Source organism: Mya arenaria, chromosome 2 (assembly GCF_026914265.1).
Source record: "Mya arenaria isolate MELC-2E11 chromosome 2, ASM2691426v1".
Lineage (NCBI taxonomy): Eukaryota > Metazoa > Mollusca > Bivalvia > Myida > Myidae > Mya > Mya arenaria.
Window position 1 is genome coordinate 57,438,305 of NC_069123.1, and position 14,755 is coordinate 57,453,059.

At 36.7% G+C, this 14,755-nt stretch overlaps 2 protein-coding genes across 2 annotated transcripts; one reads left to right on the plus strand and one right to left on the minus strand.

The window, feature by feature from the left end:
• Positions 1 to 2,460: 2,460 nt before the first annotated feature.
• Positions 2,461 to 12,336, minus strand: LOC128225129 (Golgi apparatus membrane protein TVP23 homolog B-like). Its single transcript, XM_052935162.1, has 6 exons — positions 12,169 to 12,336; positions 7,893 to 8,047; positions 6,921 to 7,000; positions 6,125 to 6,247; positions 5,113 to 5,241; positions 2,461 to 3,682 (listed from the first exon to the last, which is right to left on the minus strand). Exons 1-6 carry the CDS (start codon positions 12,234 to 12,236, stop codon positions 3,635 to 3,637), a joined length of 603 nt encoding a protein of 200 aa, XP_052791122.1. The 5' UTR covers positions 12,237 to 12,336; the 3' UTR covers positions 2,461 to 3,634.
• A 45-nt stretch (positions 12,337 to 12,381) lies between these two features.
• On the plus strand, positions 12,382 to 14,552 carry LOC128225128 (uncharacterized). Its single transcript, XM_052935161.1, has 2 exons — positions 12,382 to 13,051; positions 13,570 to 14,552. The coding sequence occupies exons 1-2, from the start codon at positions 12,535 to 12,537 to the stop codon at positions 13,821 to 13,823; spliced, it is 771 nt and encodes a 256-aa protein (XP_052791121.1). The 5' UTR covers positions 12,382 to 12,534; the 3' UTR covers positions 13,824 to 14,552.
• Positions 14,553 to 14,755: the final 203 nt, after the last annotated feature.

Consider the following 14,755-nt stretch of genomic DNA (forward strand, 5'->3'; position numbering starts at 1 on the left):
TGTGCTTCTATTCATAGTGACACTCGGACATGATGTACGTGTATGTGCTTCTATTCATAGTGACACTCGGACATGATGTACGTGTATGTGCTTCTATTCATAGTGACACTCGGAAATGATGTACGTGTATGTGCTTCTAGTCATGGTGACACTCGGACATGATGTACATGTATGTGCTTCTAGTCATGGTGACACTCGGACATGATGTACATGTATGTGCTTCTATTCATAGTGACACTCGGACATGATGAACGTGTATGTGCTTCTATTCATAGTGACACTCGGACATGGTGTTCGTGTATGTGCTTCTATTCATAGTGACACTCGGACATGGTGTACGTGTATGTGCTTCTATTCATAGTGACACTCGGACATGGTGTACGTGTATGTGCTTCTATTCATAGTGACACTCGGACATGGTGTACGTGTATGTGCTTCTATTCATAGTGACACTCGGACATGGTGTACGTGTATGTGCTTCTATTCATAGTGACACTCGGACATGGTGTACGTGTATGTGCTTCTATTCATAGTGACACTCGGACATGGTGTACGTGTATGTGCTTCTATTCATAGCGACACTCGGACATGGTGTACGTGTATGTGCTTCTATTCATAGCGACACTCGGACATGGTGTACGTGTATGTGCTTCTATTCATAGCGACACTCGGACATGGTGTACGTGTATGTGCTTCTATTCATAGCGACACTCGGACATGGTGTACGTGTATGTGCTTCTATTCATAGTGACACTCGGACATGATGTACGTGTATGTGCTTCTATTCATAGTGACACTCGAACATGATGTACGTGTATTTGCTTCTATTCATAGTGACACTCGGACATGGTGTACGTGTATGTGCTTCTATTCATAGTGACACTCGGACATGGTGTACGTGTATGTGCTTCTATTCATAGTGACACTCGGACATGGTGTACGTGTATGTGCTTCTATTCATAGTGACACTCGGACATGATGTACGTGTATGTGCTTCTATTCATAGTGACACTCGGAAATGATGTACGTGTATGTGCTTCTATTCATAGTGACACTCGGACATGGTGTACGTGTATGTGCTTCTATTCATAGTGACACTCGGACATGGTGTTCGTGTATGTGCTTCTATTCATAGTGACACTCGGACATGGTGTACGTGTATGTGCTTCTATTCATAGTGACACTCGGACATGGTGTACGTGTATGTGCTTCTATTCATAGTGACACTCGGACATGGTGTACGTGTATGTGCTTCTATTCATAGTGACACTCGGACATGGTGTACGTGTATGTGCTTCTATTCATAGTGACACTCGGGCATGGTGTACGTGTATGTGCTTCTATTCATAGTGACACTCGGACATGATGTACGTGTATGTGCTTCTATTCATAGTGACACTCGGACATGGTGTACGTGTATGTGCTTCTATTCATAGTGACACTCGGACATGGTGTACGTGTATGTGCTTCTATTCATAGTGACACTCGGACATGATGAACGTGTATGTGCTTCTATTTATAGTGACACTCGGACATGATGAACGTGTATATGCTTCTGGTGTCCGTGTATGTGCTTCTATTCATAGTGACACTCGGACATGGTGTACGTGTACGTGCTTCTATTCATAGTGACACTCGGACATGGTGTACGTGTACGTGCTTCTATTCATAGCGACACTCGGACATGATGTACGTGTACGTGCTTCTATTCATAGTGACACTCGGACATGATGTACGTGTATGTGCTTCTATTCATAGTGACACTCGGACATGGTGTACGTGTATGTGCTTCTATTCATAGTGACACTCGGACATGATGTACGTGTATGTGCTTCTATTTATAGTGACACTCGGACATGATGTACGTGTATGTGCTTCTATTCATGTGTGTGTGACCGTTGACATCAAATCTAATTCAACTTGCTTTTCGGAATTAAACGATGTTTTTGTAAATCATGCAGACCATACATGAAAACAGCAAACGTGTTTATCCGTGGTGTAAACTACTGTACACAGGTTGGACAATTAAGTAGGTCTTATATTTTGTTCAGTTTTGGTGAGACTGTGAAGGGTCATACAGATCATAGGTGTTAAAAATATGAGCCGCAAAATGTGTATTTATTAAGGACTGCTAGACCTAATATGACCTCCAAGTGTGACCTTCACCTTTAAGTAAAACTAGAATTCCGCGAACCAGATGAGTCGCCCTAATACTCATCAGAAATCAATGTGATAACAGTTGACACAAATTCTTTCATTACCCGTGTACGCCTCGTGAAAAATCGGTTTATATTTTTAGGATTCACCTAAATGACACAATATTAATAATTTGGTGTGCATGCACTGCCTGACTATTTGTTATTCCATATAGGAAGAGTGATAGAAATTGAACGTATTTACACGCAGAGGGAATGTTTATTACAATCAGCTATCGAATCAAACAAAAAAGGACACATGAAATACAGACATATACTGTATGCATGCTGTATACGCATTTCCATGCAATAAAATACGAAAGGTAACAACATCAGTAAAACTTCAAAGCCATTGAATGAAACATGAATTCAATATGAAACAATAGCAGTAGTGTTCCGTGTACACATTTCTAATAACAATTATGTCTATGTAAGACCATGTTAATTCTCATCAAACAGCGTTCCTGGAAGCACATTTTATTTAAACGTTTGTGAATGGCTACTACATGTAGCTTTTACCAGAACAAGACTTATTAACTATGACATATTTTTGCTAATGTGAAATGTCATTTAACCACAGCCCGTTTACCACAGCCTGGGCGAATGGGTCAGACAAAGATAATAACAGTTTAACATTAATAAAACACATTGTTTTTATTGAAATAAAAATTGACATAATGAAGTATAAGCAATAACAAGAGCTGTCGTAAGACAGGGCGCTCAACTAGGCCGCTTTGACTTAGAAGTGAATACAATAACAATGTAATATGTGCCTATCAAAAGCAATAAAACAATCAAAATAAAAAGTGAACAAGAATTGTGATGTGACAAAACCAGATTTTTAATGATTGGCAAAATATTTAGTTTCAACTGCTTTCTTCTATTGTTTGTTGCAGTGACCTTGATCCTAAGGGCCCCAAACAAATTCCCATGGAAGTCCTCCATCAACTCTTCCTACATATCAAGTTTGGTCGCAGTATGTCATACATAACTAAAACAATAATCGCCGACGCTGGGGTGAGTAGTATAGCCCTCCTTATTCTTCGAATAGTCGAGCTAAAAATCCAAAACAATGCAAAACTAAAATGAAATCTTGTTATTCATGAAATGACCAAGCAATACCTACAATCATAAATATTTGAAGATCCCTAGCATGTTTGAATAAGTTTATAAGTAAGTACCCACAATATACATAAATATAAATACAACACACAGAATGTGATAAAACAACTTAAAATGGATTTTTAAGTCCCATGCATTGCACATGTATGTCAACATGACAGTACAATACACATCCCAGTGTCCAAATCCCCAACATCTGCACAGTATCTTGCACAACTGTGTCTTTGTCCATACGCATGGACATAAGCTGACCAGGCATTCAATAGCTTATTTCATATCACAATAAAGGCAATAGGTTTGTGTGTTAGATGGTCCTCTCAGGTCTGCTGGGGCTCACTACCTTTGGATTTTCCCAGTGTAAACATCTGGATAGAACAAGGACAAAATGTTAATAGCGCAGAAATAAAACAGTTTCCACAGTATTAATCCATTTTTATTAGGAAATTATTATTTGTTTTAATTATAAAGCTGAATTATTTTTTTTTAAGTCACAAACTTCAAGTAAAATGTGAGTTTTCTTGGTGTTTTTTAAGAATTACATTAATGAAACATCCAATCTCGATTTGTTCTTATTCACTCATAAGGGACACTGGCATGTTTTATTTGGACATTTTCACACAGTACTGAGAATGGCCAAGGTACGGTGACTTTAAAAATACAGGAGATGGTTACAGAGCATTTGTAACATTTCAAGTTAGTCTAGACGTCGTTCTTGTAATCAAAGGCTGGTGTCACCCCCTATGTACATTGTTGCAATATGTTAAATACAATCATACTACTTCATATCAATATGCCTTTTTATGGTGAATATTTGTGGCAAGTCATTTCAAAATCCTACATGCTGTTCAAGAGAAATGGAGGGGGCACAAAATATAGTCATAACTGGTATAACCTTTGGCCTCTATGTTTGACCTTGAACTTGAACTGAGCTGGTTGTAATATGCTCTATGCACATTGTCTCAATCTGGTGAGCATGTAAGTTAACTCAAAATCGTTCAAGCCATTAAAGAGATAAGGAGCAGACACGAAATGCAGTCATATAACCTTTGACTTCTAAGTATGACCTTCACCTTGAACCTTTAAACGGTTCAAGGGATATGGAGAGGAAAGGAAATGTAGTCATATGACCTTTGACCTCTAAGTGTGACCTTGACCTTAAACCGAGCTGGTTGTAACATGAGTTCTGCACATTGTCTCAATATTTGTGCACATCCATGGTGAGTAATTTCAAAATCCTTCAAGCACTTTAAGAGATATGGAGTGGATGTCACACAAAATGTAGTCATATGACCTTTGACCTCTATGTATGACCTTGAACAAAGCTGGTTGTAATATGCACCTGGTCTCAATATGGTAATTTCAAAATCCTTCTAGCACTTCAAAAGATATGTAATCATATAAAATTTTTCCTGTGAGTGTGACCTTGACCCAAAAGGGATGTATGATGGGCTATGTACATCATGTCAATAAGGTGAACATTTTTAGATAGTTTTATTAAAATCTACCAAGCAGTTCAAGAGCTATGAACAGACAAAAAATGTAATCATATGACCTTTGACCTGTACGTGTGACCTTGACCTTAATCGAGCTGGTTGTTTCATGTGCTCTGCACAATGCCTCAACATCGTGAACATTTGTGGGTACATGTAGTTGTTTCAAAACCTTTCATGAAATGTGGAGCGGACACAATTTTTTGACGGACAGACAGACAAATCAAGTAAAAACATTATGTCATCAATATTTATTTGGCCTGATTGTTCATAATTATTAAAGTTCACAACATAAATTTACTTACAGATTTTAAAGCTTGTCTGGTTAGAAAACTTTTGGCTAAGGAGGTCATGTTTTGTTTTGTTCCCCATTTACAGCGAATATATCCGAGAAGGTTCGAGCCATTCATAATCACTCCAATAACAGACACCATCTGAAATACAATAACATAATCTAATGTTGGATCATCATGACCCATATGGGACGAGTTGCCTGTCAGAAGTGCCCATATGTGTTCTAGTAAAGAGTGTTCTTCAAAGGGCTAGCTGCCAGCCAAAATGGTTGGTTCAAATAGTTATTTTGGCAGTAAAAATTAGGAAAAATAAGTGAGCTTTAAGTAAAATAAGTAGAAGCTGGTTCATTACTTAACTATTTTGGACGGTTCAACTGAATCATATTGAGAACCCTGAAACATTACTATGATCTCTACTTTTCATAAAATATATAGGGATCATCGACTGGCCATGATGAATAAACATTTATAATAAGTCAAAAACTAAAAGTCATCTTTCTTTTTTTTATCGATACAGACGCAGCTGGATAAAGTAATCCTGTATCTACCATGCTTTGCAAAGGACACAAAGCAACATAACAGTAACTCAAAGCTTAAAGCAACCAATCTACAAAATACCCTCTCATTTTAGAAAAATGTTAAGAACAAGGTATTAAGGTATTCTTTCACAAGAAATGCTGTTCGGGTACGGTACAATGCACCTATTTCATCACTAAATGAAATTGATCTTGTGTCAGATATTGGTACATGTACTTTAAAAAAACATAACTACAAAAACATGGGGTGACTTAGTGGTAACAGGAATCAATTTGTTCACCAAACTGTCCCTGCAAGTGATTTAAAAAACTTAATACCACTAGTTTTTATCCAGAACATGATAAATACATGAAAACAGCAAAATTTGCTCGTTTTCACAATAAATCTGAAAAACACAGGTCTTTGAACATCTTTACATATTTTAAACATTTGTGATAAACCTTCAAGTCCTCTACTGACCTTAACTCAGGTTAAAAAACACACCTACCAACCACTTAAACTTCAGCGTGAATATTGCGCCAAGCATAAGAACAATCCAGAGCAGCTGGCATACGACGAGGGAGAGCCAGAATATTCGTGACTCAGCGGCTGTCACTGTACCCTTCCTGTTCTAGAAAAAACATGAATTTAAAGGTCAGAAATATAATGTCACATCAAACTACTGTCGAAAAGTTTTAGTTTACAATTGCGATTGCCGATAATCGATTGCGTAATCTGGGAATCGATTATCACAATATAGCTTTATTCTCTAAGCACAGTAAAATATGGTAGAACAACTGTCTGTATTAGTTTGTATTCAGTTAAAACATTAAGGATATCATTGGGAAATTACTCCAAATAAAATAAGTACCGCATAAACTTTTGCTTTTATGCGCATTCATTGTTAAAGGCCGGGTGCATGCCCCAAATATCCTACCAGAAAGCCATTCAGCCTATTTGGCAGAGGAGGTGTGGTTAATCTGGTTCACGAGTTCTGCCATGCAGTCAGTTTACATGTTTACAGGAAATATTTGCTGTTTGGTTACCGCTTACATTGTATGGGCTGCGTTGCAACAGGGATACAAAACAAATTCAATTTTACACAGCCAGGGTTTGATCCCTGACCTTCCGCACCTCAAGTGAACACTCAACTATGGTAAGCTGGGTGTGTGTGTGTGTGTGTGTGTGAAATTGGGTAATCATCACATGCAAAACATAATGTAGCTGTTTACTGTAATGTTTTTAGAAAACAACTACGAGGTGAAGATAACACTACTAGATACAACAATCACATGTGAACTTACTTTTCGAGATTCAAACATCCATTTACTGTTTCCTTCTTCATCAACGTAGTTCCACCATCTTAAACCTACAAGCAGCCTTCCTGAAAATCAAATAACTATATAATAATTTGTGAATAACTTTTTCCACATATGTAAGTGTCTACCATCTTAGTGACTGGTTGATAAGTCTGTGACTCATAAAACAGGCAATATGATATGAATTTTAGACATATTGAAGATATAATGAAGTTTTAAAGTTTTTCTTTTCGGATGTCTCTGCAGACAATTCAAGTACTCTCAATATTGAAGAGTCAGACACAGTGACCTTGATTTGTTTCAAAAACATCAGCTGATATATATACATTTAATTATCTAAATACAGCAGGGGCCGTTTTCTAGAAAAAGATTACCCCAAGTTTAGCAAGTGATTCCAATCAATAACGGGATTAAGATGATCCTGTTACTTTTGGGATTTCATGAAACAGTAATGGGCTTATCCAATGAATTTAATCCCTACAAGTGGTAGGATTAAATCTTTTAAAAGCGCTTTAAGATTGCGGACTTGTACAGAAGAATGCAGTGTTTCCACGGCTGAGTGGCCAGAATATATATATTCAACGCGTGTTTCGGCACAGGTTAAACCCGTTAGAGTTGTTGTCACAAGAAGAGGTGTTTTGGCGCTTTTGTTTAACTGTGCAACAAACATTGTACAAAACATCACAGTTATTCACAATAAATATGTTGCAGCACATACAAAATGGAAATAATTATGATTTTAACAATTGTTTTGAATCATTTAACTAGGAATACTTGCATGTAATTTAAAAGTCTTGAGTGATATCCCACGCAAAAATGTATAGCAAATCTGTATTTCTAGTGCTGGATGTTGTAAACATTATGTTGTCTGCAAAGAAGGAGTTTCCATTTTCTTCTGTAAATGCAGTGACAGAGGTATTCATTGTAAACCAATATTCCTAATCAACCTCCAAGTACCTGAGATATTTTTTACTGTCCAGAAGTCCATGGAAAGAAGGATGACAATAACCACGAAATTTGTGATGAAGCTGTCGCTGAACCATCCACAAAACAGGTATGCCAGCAAAGCTCCAATACGAAAGGCCAGGTGAAAGCCTACTGCTACTGGATGTCTGAAAAGTAAGTACTATGAGTCTCGTACACTTACATGTGCAAGCCTATGTTTATAACCAACTGCATTCAGCATTAAGGTGGTTCATCATACGACAGTCATCAAATTATGGTTGTTTGTGAAAGTATATTCTCTACTCATTAAACAAAGTCAAATTATCATAACAAAATTAGAATATATTTCTTTTGATTCCTTTGTTAAATTGTATTGTTTTGTTTTTTAGTGTGTATATCTCAGGAACTAGTCTCATAATTGGAGCATGACTCAACAATTTTGTTCATATACAAGCCCTGCACTGGTAAAAGGATTTCCGGGCCTGCTCAATTTCTTTTTATTTTATACAGCTGGGCTTCCTGCTAGGTATATTTTGATGCTAAGTACTTATATAAGATATCGGGCTTGCTCATGCGAATGTCTAATTTCGAAAAGAAATCTGCATAAAGAAAACAAAAATATGTTTTCATTTCTCAGTCTGGCTGATATAAATGCCACTATGGTAAAAAAACTTACTTCCTAACATAAAATTTATGGCAAAAATAAGAAGCAATTTTGGAAAAAAAAGTAGTCGAGTTCTTTGCAGAGTGTTGCACTTTATATCGTCTCCACAAAATTCTGCCATTCCAAAGGATGGTGATAATATTGATATCATCATTCATTGAACAAAATGATACATATATCATCACTTTTTCAATCAATCTGACAAAAGGAATATATTTTAGATAACCTCTTTTGGTTGTTTCCTTCTTGTTTATTTAGAGGTTTTTATAAAAAAAAAATGATGTATACTGTCCATGAAAAACTTGCCCCATGCTGGCATGTACAGAAGTTATCATGTCAATAACAGCTGTCGAATCGATTTTCTATAAGATATCATTTATATATATGATTTTCTATATAAGATATCATTTATTAAAGCAGACAAATAACCAGCTCTTAATACATAGAACAAAATATGAACTTGCAGGTGTTTTTTTTAAAGAAAACCTCAGTATCTCGTTTTTGATAAAATTTTGGATGAGTATTTAATATCATCATCATTATATATCATATCATGTCTCTGGTATTTTCAACCATATGTAAATTACTTAAATTTATGCCTTTTAACGGCAGCTACAATGCGGAGCCTGGGTCTTTAATTTACATGGGGTCTGAAAGGGTGTTCATTAAATGTCTTAGAAAAAGTTCTTGAAATAAATTAAAAAAGTTATAATTTGGTTTGAGGGGCAGTGTCAGGCAGTTTTGACAGGTTTTTAAAGGTTATCTCTCTTGAAAAGGTATTGACTGAAATAATATTTGTACTGGGTAGTTACACAAACTAAGGGTCAATGGTTTATGACTGTTTGTTATCCAAATTTGTAACGTCATGACGCTTGCGTAAAATCATAACACAATAGCTGGCAATCAATAAAGCCTTATTAAGTTTATTGAGAGACAGTACCCAGTAAACCCCAATAAATGTTTTTGGGTAAATCTGAATTGAATGGTATCCCTAAAACACTCATTCATAATAAAATTGTGATGATTATAGTGATTTTTTTATAAAATTTATACAATTTGAAAGCAAGGAAATACACCACATGAAGGCTGATTTTCTCCTTTTCTCATGGTGGTGGTTTCACTTGACTGGTGGTTAGTGGTTACACTATTCCACCTAAATGGCCGTACACAAGTCTTTGGACAATTTTGTCTTACTATGGCAGATATGTGACGTCCACCATCCGAGCAAAAAGTAGCAAACGGTCCTTGAGCAGAGAATCCTCGCGGCCACAATTTTGAAATTATTTACATTGTAAATTCAAATTTCTATGATAATATTATTGCCTACTATTAAACACATCTTTATTTATGTCATTATGCTAAAATACATGTTCAGATATCATAAAACACTAACACGTGTCAATTGTTTATGAAATATCCTGATATCTATAAATTTGGGAAAAATCTGACTGGCTGTGTACATGTTTAACGGCATTCGTGCCCAAGAATATATTTATGTGAAAATAACGACTCTTATGAGAAAATTAAATCCAGTTTAGATCACTGTCGAGTATATATTGAACAACATTGTGCTTATTATTCAACATCGATGCATAATATTACTATTTCTTCTTTTGCCCAGTGTTAAATGGTAGAGAGTTGAAGTGTTACAGGGATACTGGTTGAAAGGAGTAGCCGGCAGTTTTTGCATGTTTTTGAAGATTTTCTCGGTAGATCGAAATGTAACGGAAATAATACTTACATTTTATTAAACTAGGGGTCAATGTCTACTAACTTTACAATATTAAAATTTGTGTCGTTACGAAGCGCGTGCCTAATTGGGGCCACAAAGGGGGTAATCAATTAGTGCCAATTTTATGGATTATGAGAAGCAGTACCCGGCAGTTTTATTTCAGTACCGCTCCTTGACTATAAAACCGATATTTATCGGCTTATTAAGTATAATTTCCCCAGGGGGCGCCTCTATTGAACAGGGAAGTAATACTGGTAACCAAGCGCTGGAGTAGTCTCGCTTTAACAACGCGTCTAAAACCACACCATGGATACATAAAATTTTGAATATGTCTCAATATTGTTTGAAAGCGATTGACGGGCAATATGAAAATATCATTTCAACAGGCTTTTTTAAAAATACATTTTGCTGTGATTCATCGATGAATAATTGTTTATAACCAACACTTGACTGTCGGTAAATGCTAGTGTTATAATTAGATATGCAAATTTATTCAATTGCGCATGCGCAGTTACATTCACGTGAGCATCCCCCACGAGAAAGTTGGCGAACTTTTTGACATTTCCAATACTTTTTGTAAATAAAATGTTTTAATGTACGCTTTGTGTTGGATTCGATGCAAATGGTGTTGCTTGGATAGGGTTCTTTTTTACCATTCTCACCTTTTTTAAGAAGATTTTTAAAAAAACACAAATAAAAAGTGATTGCCAGCTACTGCTTTCCGCCGGCTACTGCTCTCCAACCAGTACATAAGAAATGTCAAAATAATAAAAAAAGTATCCCTGATCGCTCATTATTGTAGCTAGTGGTTACACTTGACGTAGTCCAAATAATTGTACGTTGACGGATTTTTTTAGATTTTTGATATGGCAAATCCTTCACGTACAAATTGTTTAGTATCAAAAGTGGGTAGTTGTTCCGATCAGGATTCCGGGTTAAAGCATATAGCGTCTATAAAATATCATAAAAACAAGAAATATTACCAGATAATGTTATTTTATATTAGTTTCGTACACAAAAAAATAAATATCCAACTTATAATTATGAGTTTGACGGCTTTTTTTCATTTCATTATGTCAAAACATAACGATATATACATGAAGGGCACCTGCAAGGCTTTAGGGCACAGTTTTAAATCGCTCGGAACATTTCGGCCATGGCCGAGTTGTTACGATTGTATAAGGAGGTCTATCTCGAAGCTTTGTCGGAGGAGGCCGAGCTATTACGATTGTATCGAGTTGTTCCCCTTCACACAATTGTTTTCTGTGTCAGTCAACTTTCGTTTTATTGGAAAGGTAAACAACTTGTTTTAATGCATTAAATGCTTCTTTAGTGCAAAATAACATATCACTTACATGGTAAAATATTAATATAACTCTTTATGATCAATTTCAACCATAAAATACTTCACTTAAAACAATTTCAATATTTTTAAAACACCCCCGTTTTTAGCACATTCCCGTTTAGACGTTAGGGATTGGAAGAATCCCGTATAACACGTCTATTATTTTAGACTACACTTGACGCATTAGTGAAATAAATCAACATGAATTTAATAAAATTGACCAAATAATTCTTTTTTTCAATAATAAGTTTGCTGTTTCATGCTGAGATTATATTATGGAGATGTTTTACAACACCATTTCAAATGTGGATATAAATATTAAAAGGCATGATTCAGACTCAAATGAATTCAGATTGGTGGTATATTTTTTGTATTTCGGATATATCATTTGTTCGTAATCTCTTAGTATTTGCCTAAGTCTGGAAGACTTCGACATCACGAGTTCCGACTGTATTATCATAAATAATCATAAGTAACCCGAAATTTGTGGCAGTATCCGAAATTCACTCTACTTCCGCAAAGGCTATTGTTTCCAAGGAAATCTTACTTAAATGTGCGGTTTCTATCAAACTCTTCCTCTCCAAAGTCAAGCACGGTGTCTTCGTCGTTATTCATTGTCTTTTATTTTCTGTATAATTTCTTAGTTAGCGCGTAACTCAGTTTTATTTTAGTATTTATGAAGACTTGTTTTCTGAACTGCCATGTTGGAAACGGAACCGGAAGTAGAAATGTTTACCTGTTTTACTTTCATTTTCGTTTTGACGAAAATACCGTACGCGTGAATGAATGCATGTGCATTTTATAACTTTTTTAACACAGGAGTTTACATATTTCGAGGCCATGCTGTAAGTGCCCAATTTCTTATCGATCAGTACGTTAATGTGCATTGATTAATTTAAATTGAAGGAGGGTGATGACATCGACCATGAACCGTATATTTCAAAGTCAGTGGGGTCAGATGCCGAAGAAGCCGATTGCTAAACATGTTGAAGGTATAACGTCCCACCGATGGCTGAAGGCTGCAGGGATTGCCATTGCTATCGGACTTACTTCTGAACTAGTTTACTTCCTCTACAAAAGGTGGAAGAAACGAAAATCAGAAGCTGCTACTCACAGTGAAACTAAAGCCATAGAAGAAGTCTTGTTTTTTCCGGACTCACAAATCGCATGCAAAGATCATTTTGTCGGCGAAGATGGCTGTAGCAGAGAGAATTGTCGGTTCACACATGAACACAACTCACTCAGCCGACTGTACGAGTTTATAGACGGCGCTCGTGAAACACTGGACGTCTGTGTGTTTGTGATTTGTTGTGCGGACCTTGGGGATCTGCTGATACTGGCACACAGGCGACATGTGAAGGTTCGGGTCATTTGCGATGATGAACAAATCGATATCACAGGATCTCAGATATGGAAACTCAGAAAAGCGGGTAATACTAGCATTCAGTACTTAGTTAATAATAATATATATACCAGGGTATGTGTGCAGAACAAGTTTATATATTGATATACGTGTACATAGTCATTATACACACATGCCACACAACATGGAGTATCATGTGCAGAGGCAACTGTGCATGCGACACCTCGGCCATTATCATACATATTGACCATTTCGAAGCTTGCCGGTGATGGCCGAGTTGTTACGGTTACGTATACAACACGAGATGTTAACATTTGTTAAAATCGCAGTCATTTGAAGGAAATGGACTCAATACCTGCTTTGGTCACGGAACTATGGTGTTTGCTGCAGTACATACACATGTTTGTAAAAGGGTCAGTTTCTATACCTTTGATCAGCTGTGCTTTGCGAAATAAGTAATCTGTTCCACTTTATGCGCAAAGTATAAACTGACGTAAGTCACAGTTACCATTGCCCGAACCCTTTGTTACTTCTTCATGTTTATGTTTCTCTTTTATTCATGTATATGTTTTACCGGTATTTTAGGCATCGCCGTACGGACAGACAACTCCTCGTACCTAATGCACCACAAGTTTGTCGTGATTGACGGGCACACCCTTCTCACTGGTTCCTTTAACTGGACGCGTCAGGCCATTTCCGGTAACCAGGAGAACCTGCTGGCGCTCAACAACCGCCGGATCGTCCGACTGTACGGTCGCGAGTTTGAGAAATTGTGGCGACAGTTTGATCCACGCAATCACACTAATAGTGCTTTGCATCGCAAATCCGAGGTCCCCTAGGTCGAAACCTGAGTTGTGCTCAGATCATAGGATTGCTTAATCGTTTAATTTAACGCGATTGTGTGTGTTCCCAGAACTACAGGCTGTTATTGTATTGCTGTTGGCTTAGTATAATTTCTATATCTAGAGGTTGTTCATTGAATATGTATGTGCCAGTAGGACACATTTCATGAAGTTATTGTTTGATGATGTTGCAGGGCATTTTGAACTGAATACTTCCTTACTCATTGTTCCAAGTTGCATTGGTATATCACGCTATTTACATGTATGTATATTAAACAACAATATAAAAATGTTTATATAAAACCTGCATAGTTACACTTGTAAATAACTATACCACACACTTGTTAGACTTCAACGTGTCGTTCAAAGAACCGTGCGATGCTAAACCTTGGTGGTTATAATGGCTCTGAAGATAATGGTTTAAAAGGAGATTAACGACGGCAAACAATACAGAAAATAAACTAAGGCAATTTTAACACTCTGAAACACTCTATCTTAGCTTGTCTAGTTTCCGAAGAAAAATGGGAGGTAATGTCATCGTCATCTTAGTCGTGCAATTACTTGAATAAAACCCGGCAATCGCCATGCTTAGATTGTGCTTGTAAATATGAAAAGTTTTGAACGAGACCATACTGGCTGATCCGTGGTTAAGTGATAAGGTACTTTAATCAGATTGCAATTCAGGGAACGCTGGTGCAATACCGCGACTAACTTGTAGAAAGTACTTAAAGTCTCCCGGTGTGGGGTGAGGTGTGTGTGTGTGTGTGGGGGGGGGGGGGAGGGTAACATGAATCCCATTTTACAGTGCGCATTTTTGTAACTACACTTTCTAAGATCTGAAATCAAAGGGAAGCTACTTAGAACAATATTAGAAACAATTACTCCACCCTCAAAATTTAGTAAAAATGTTAATTCTGTTGCAGTGATTC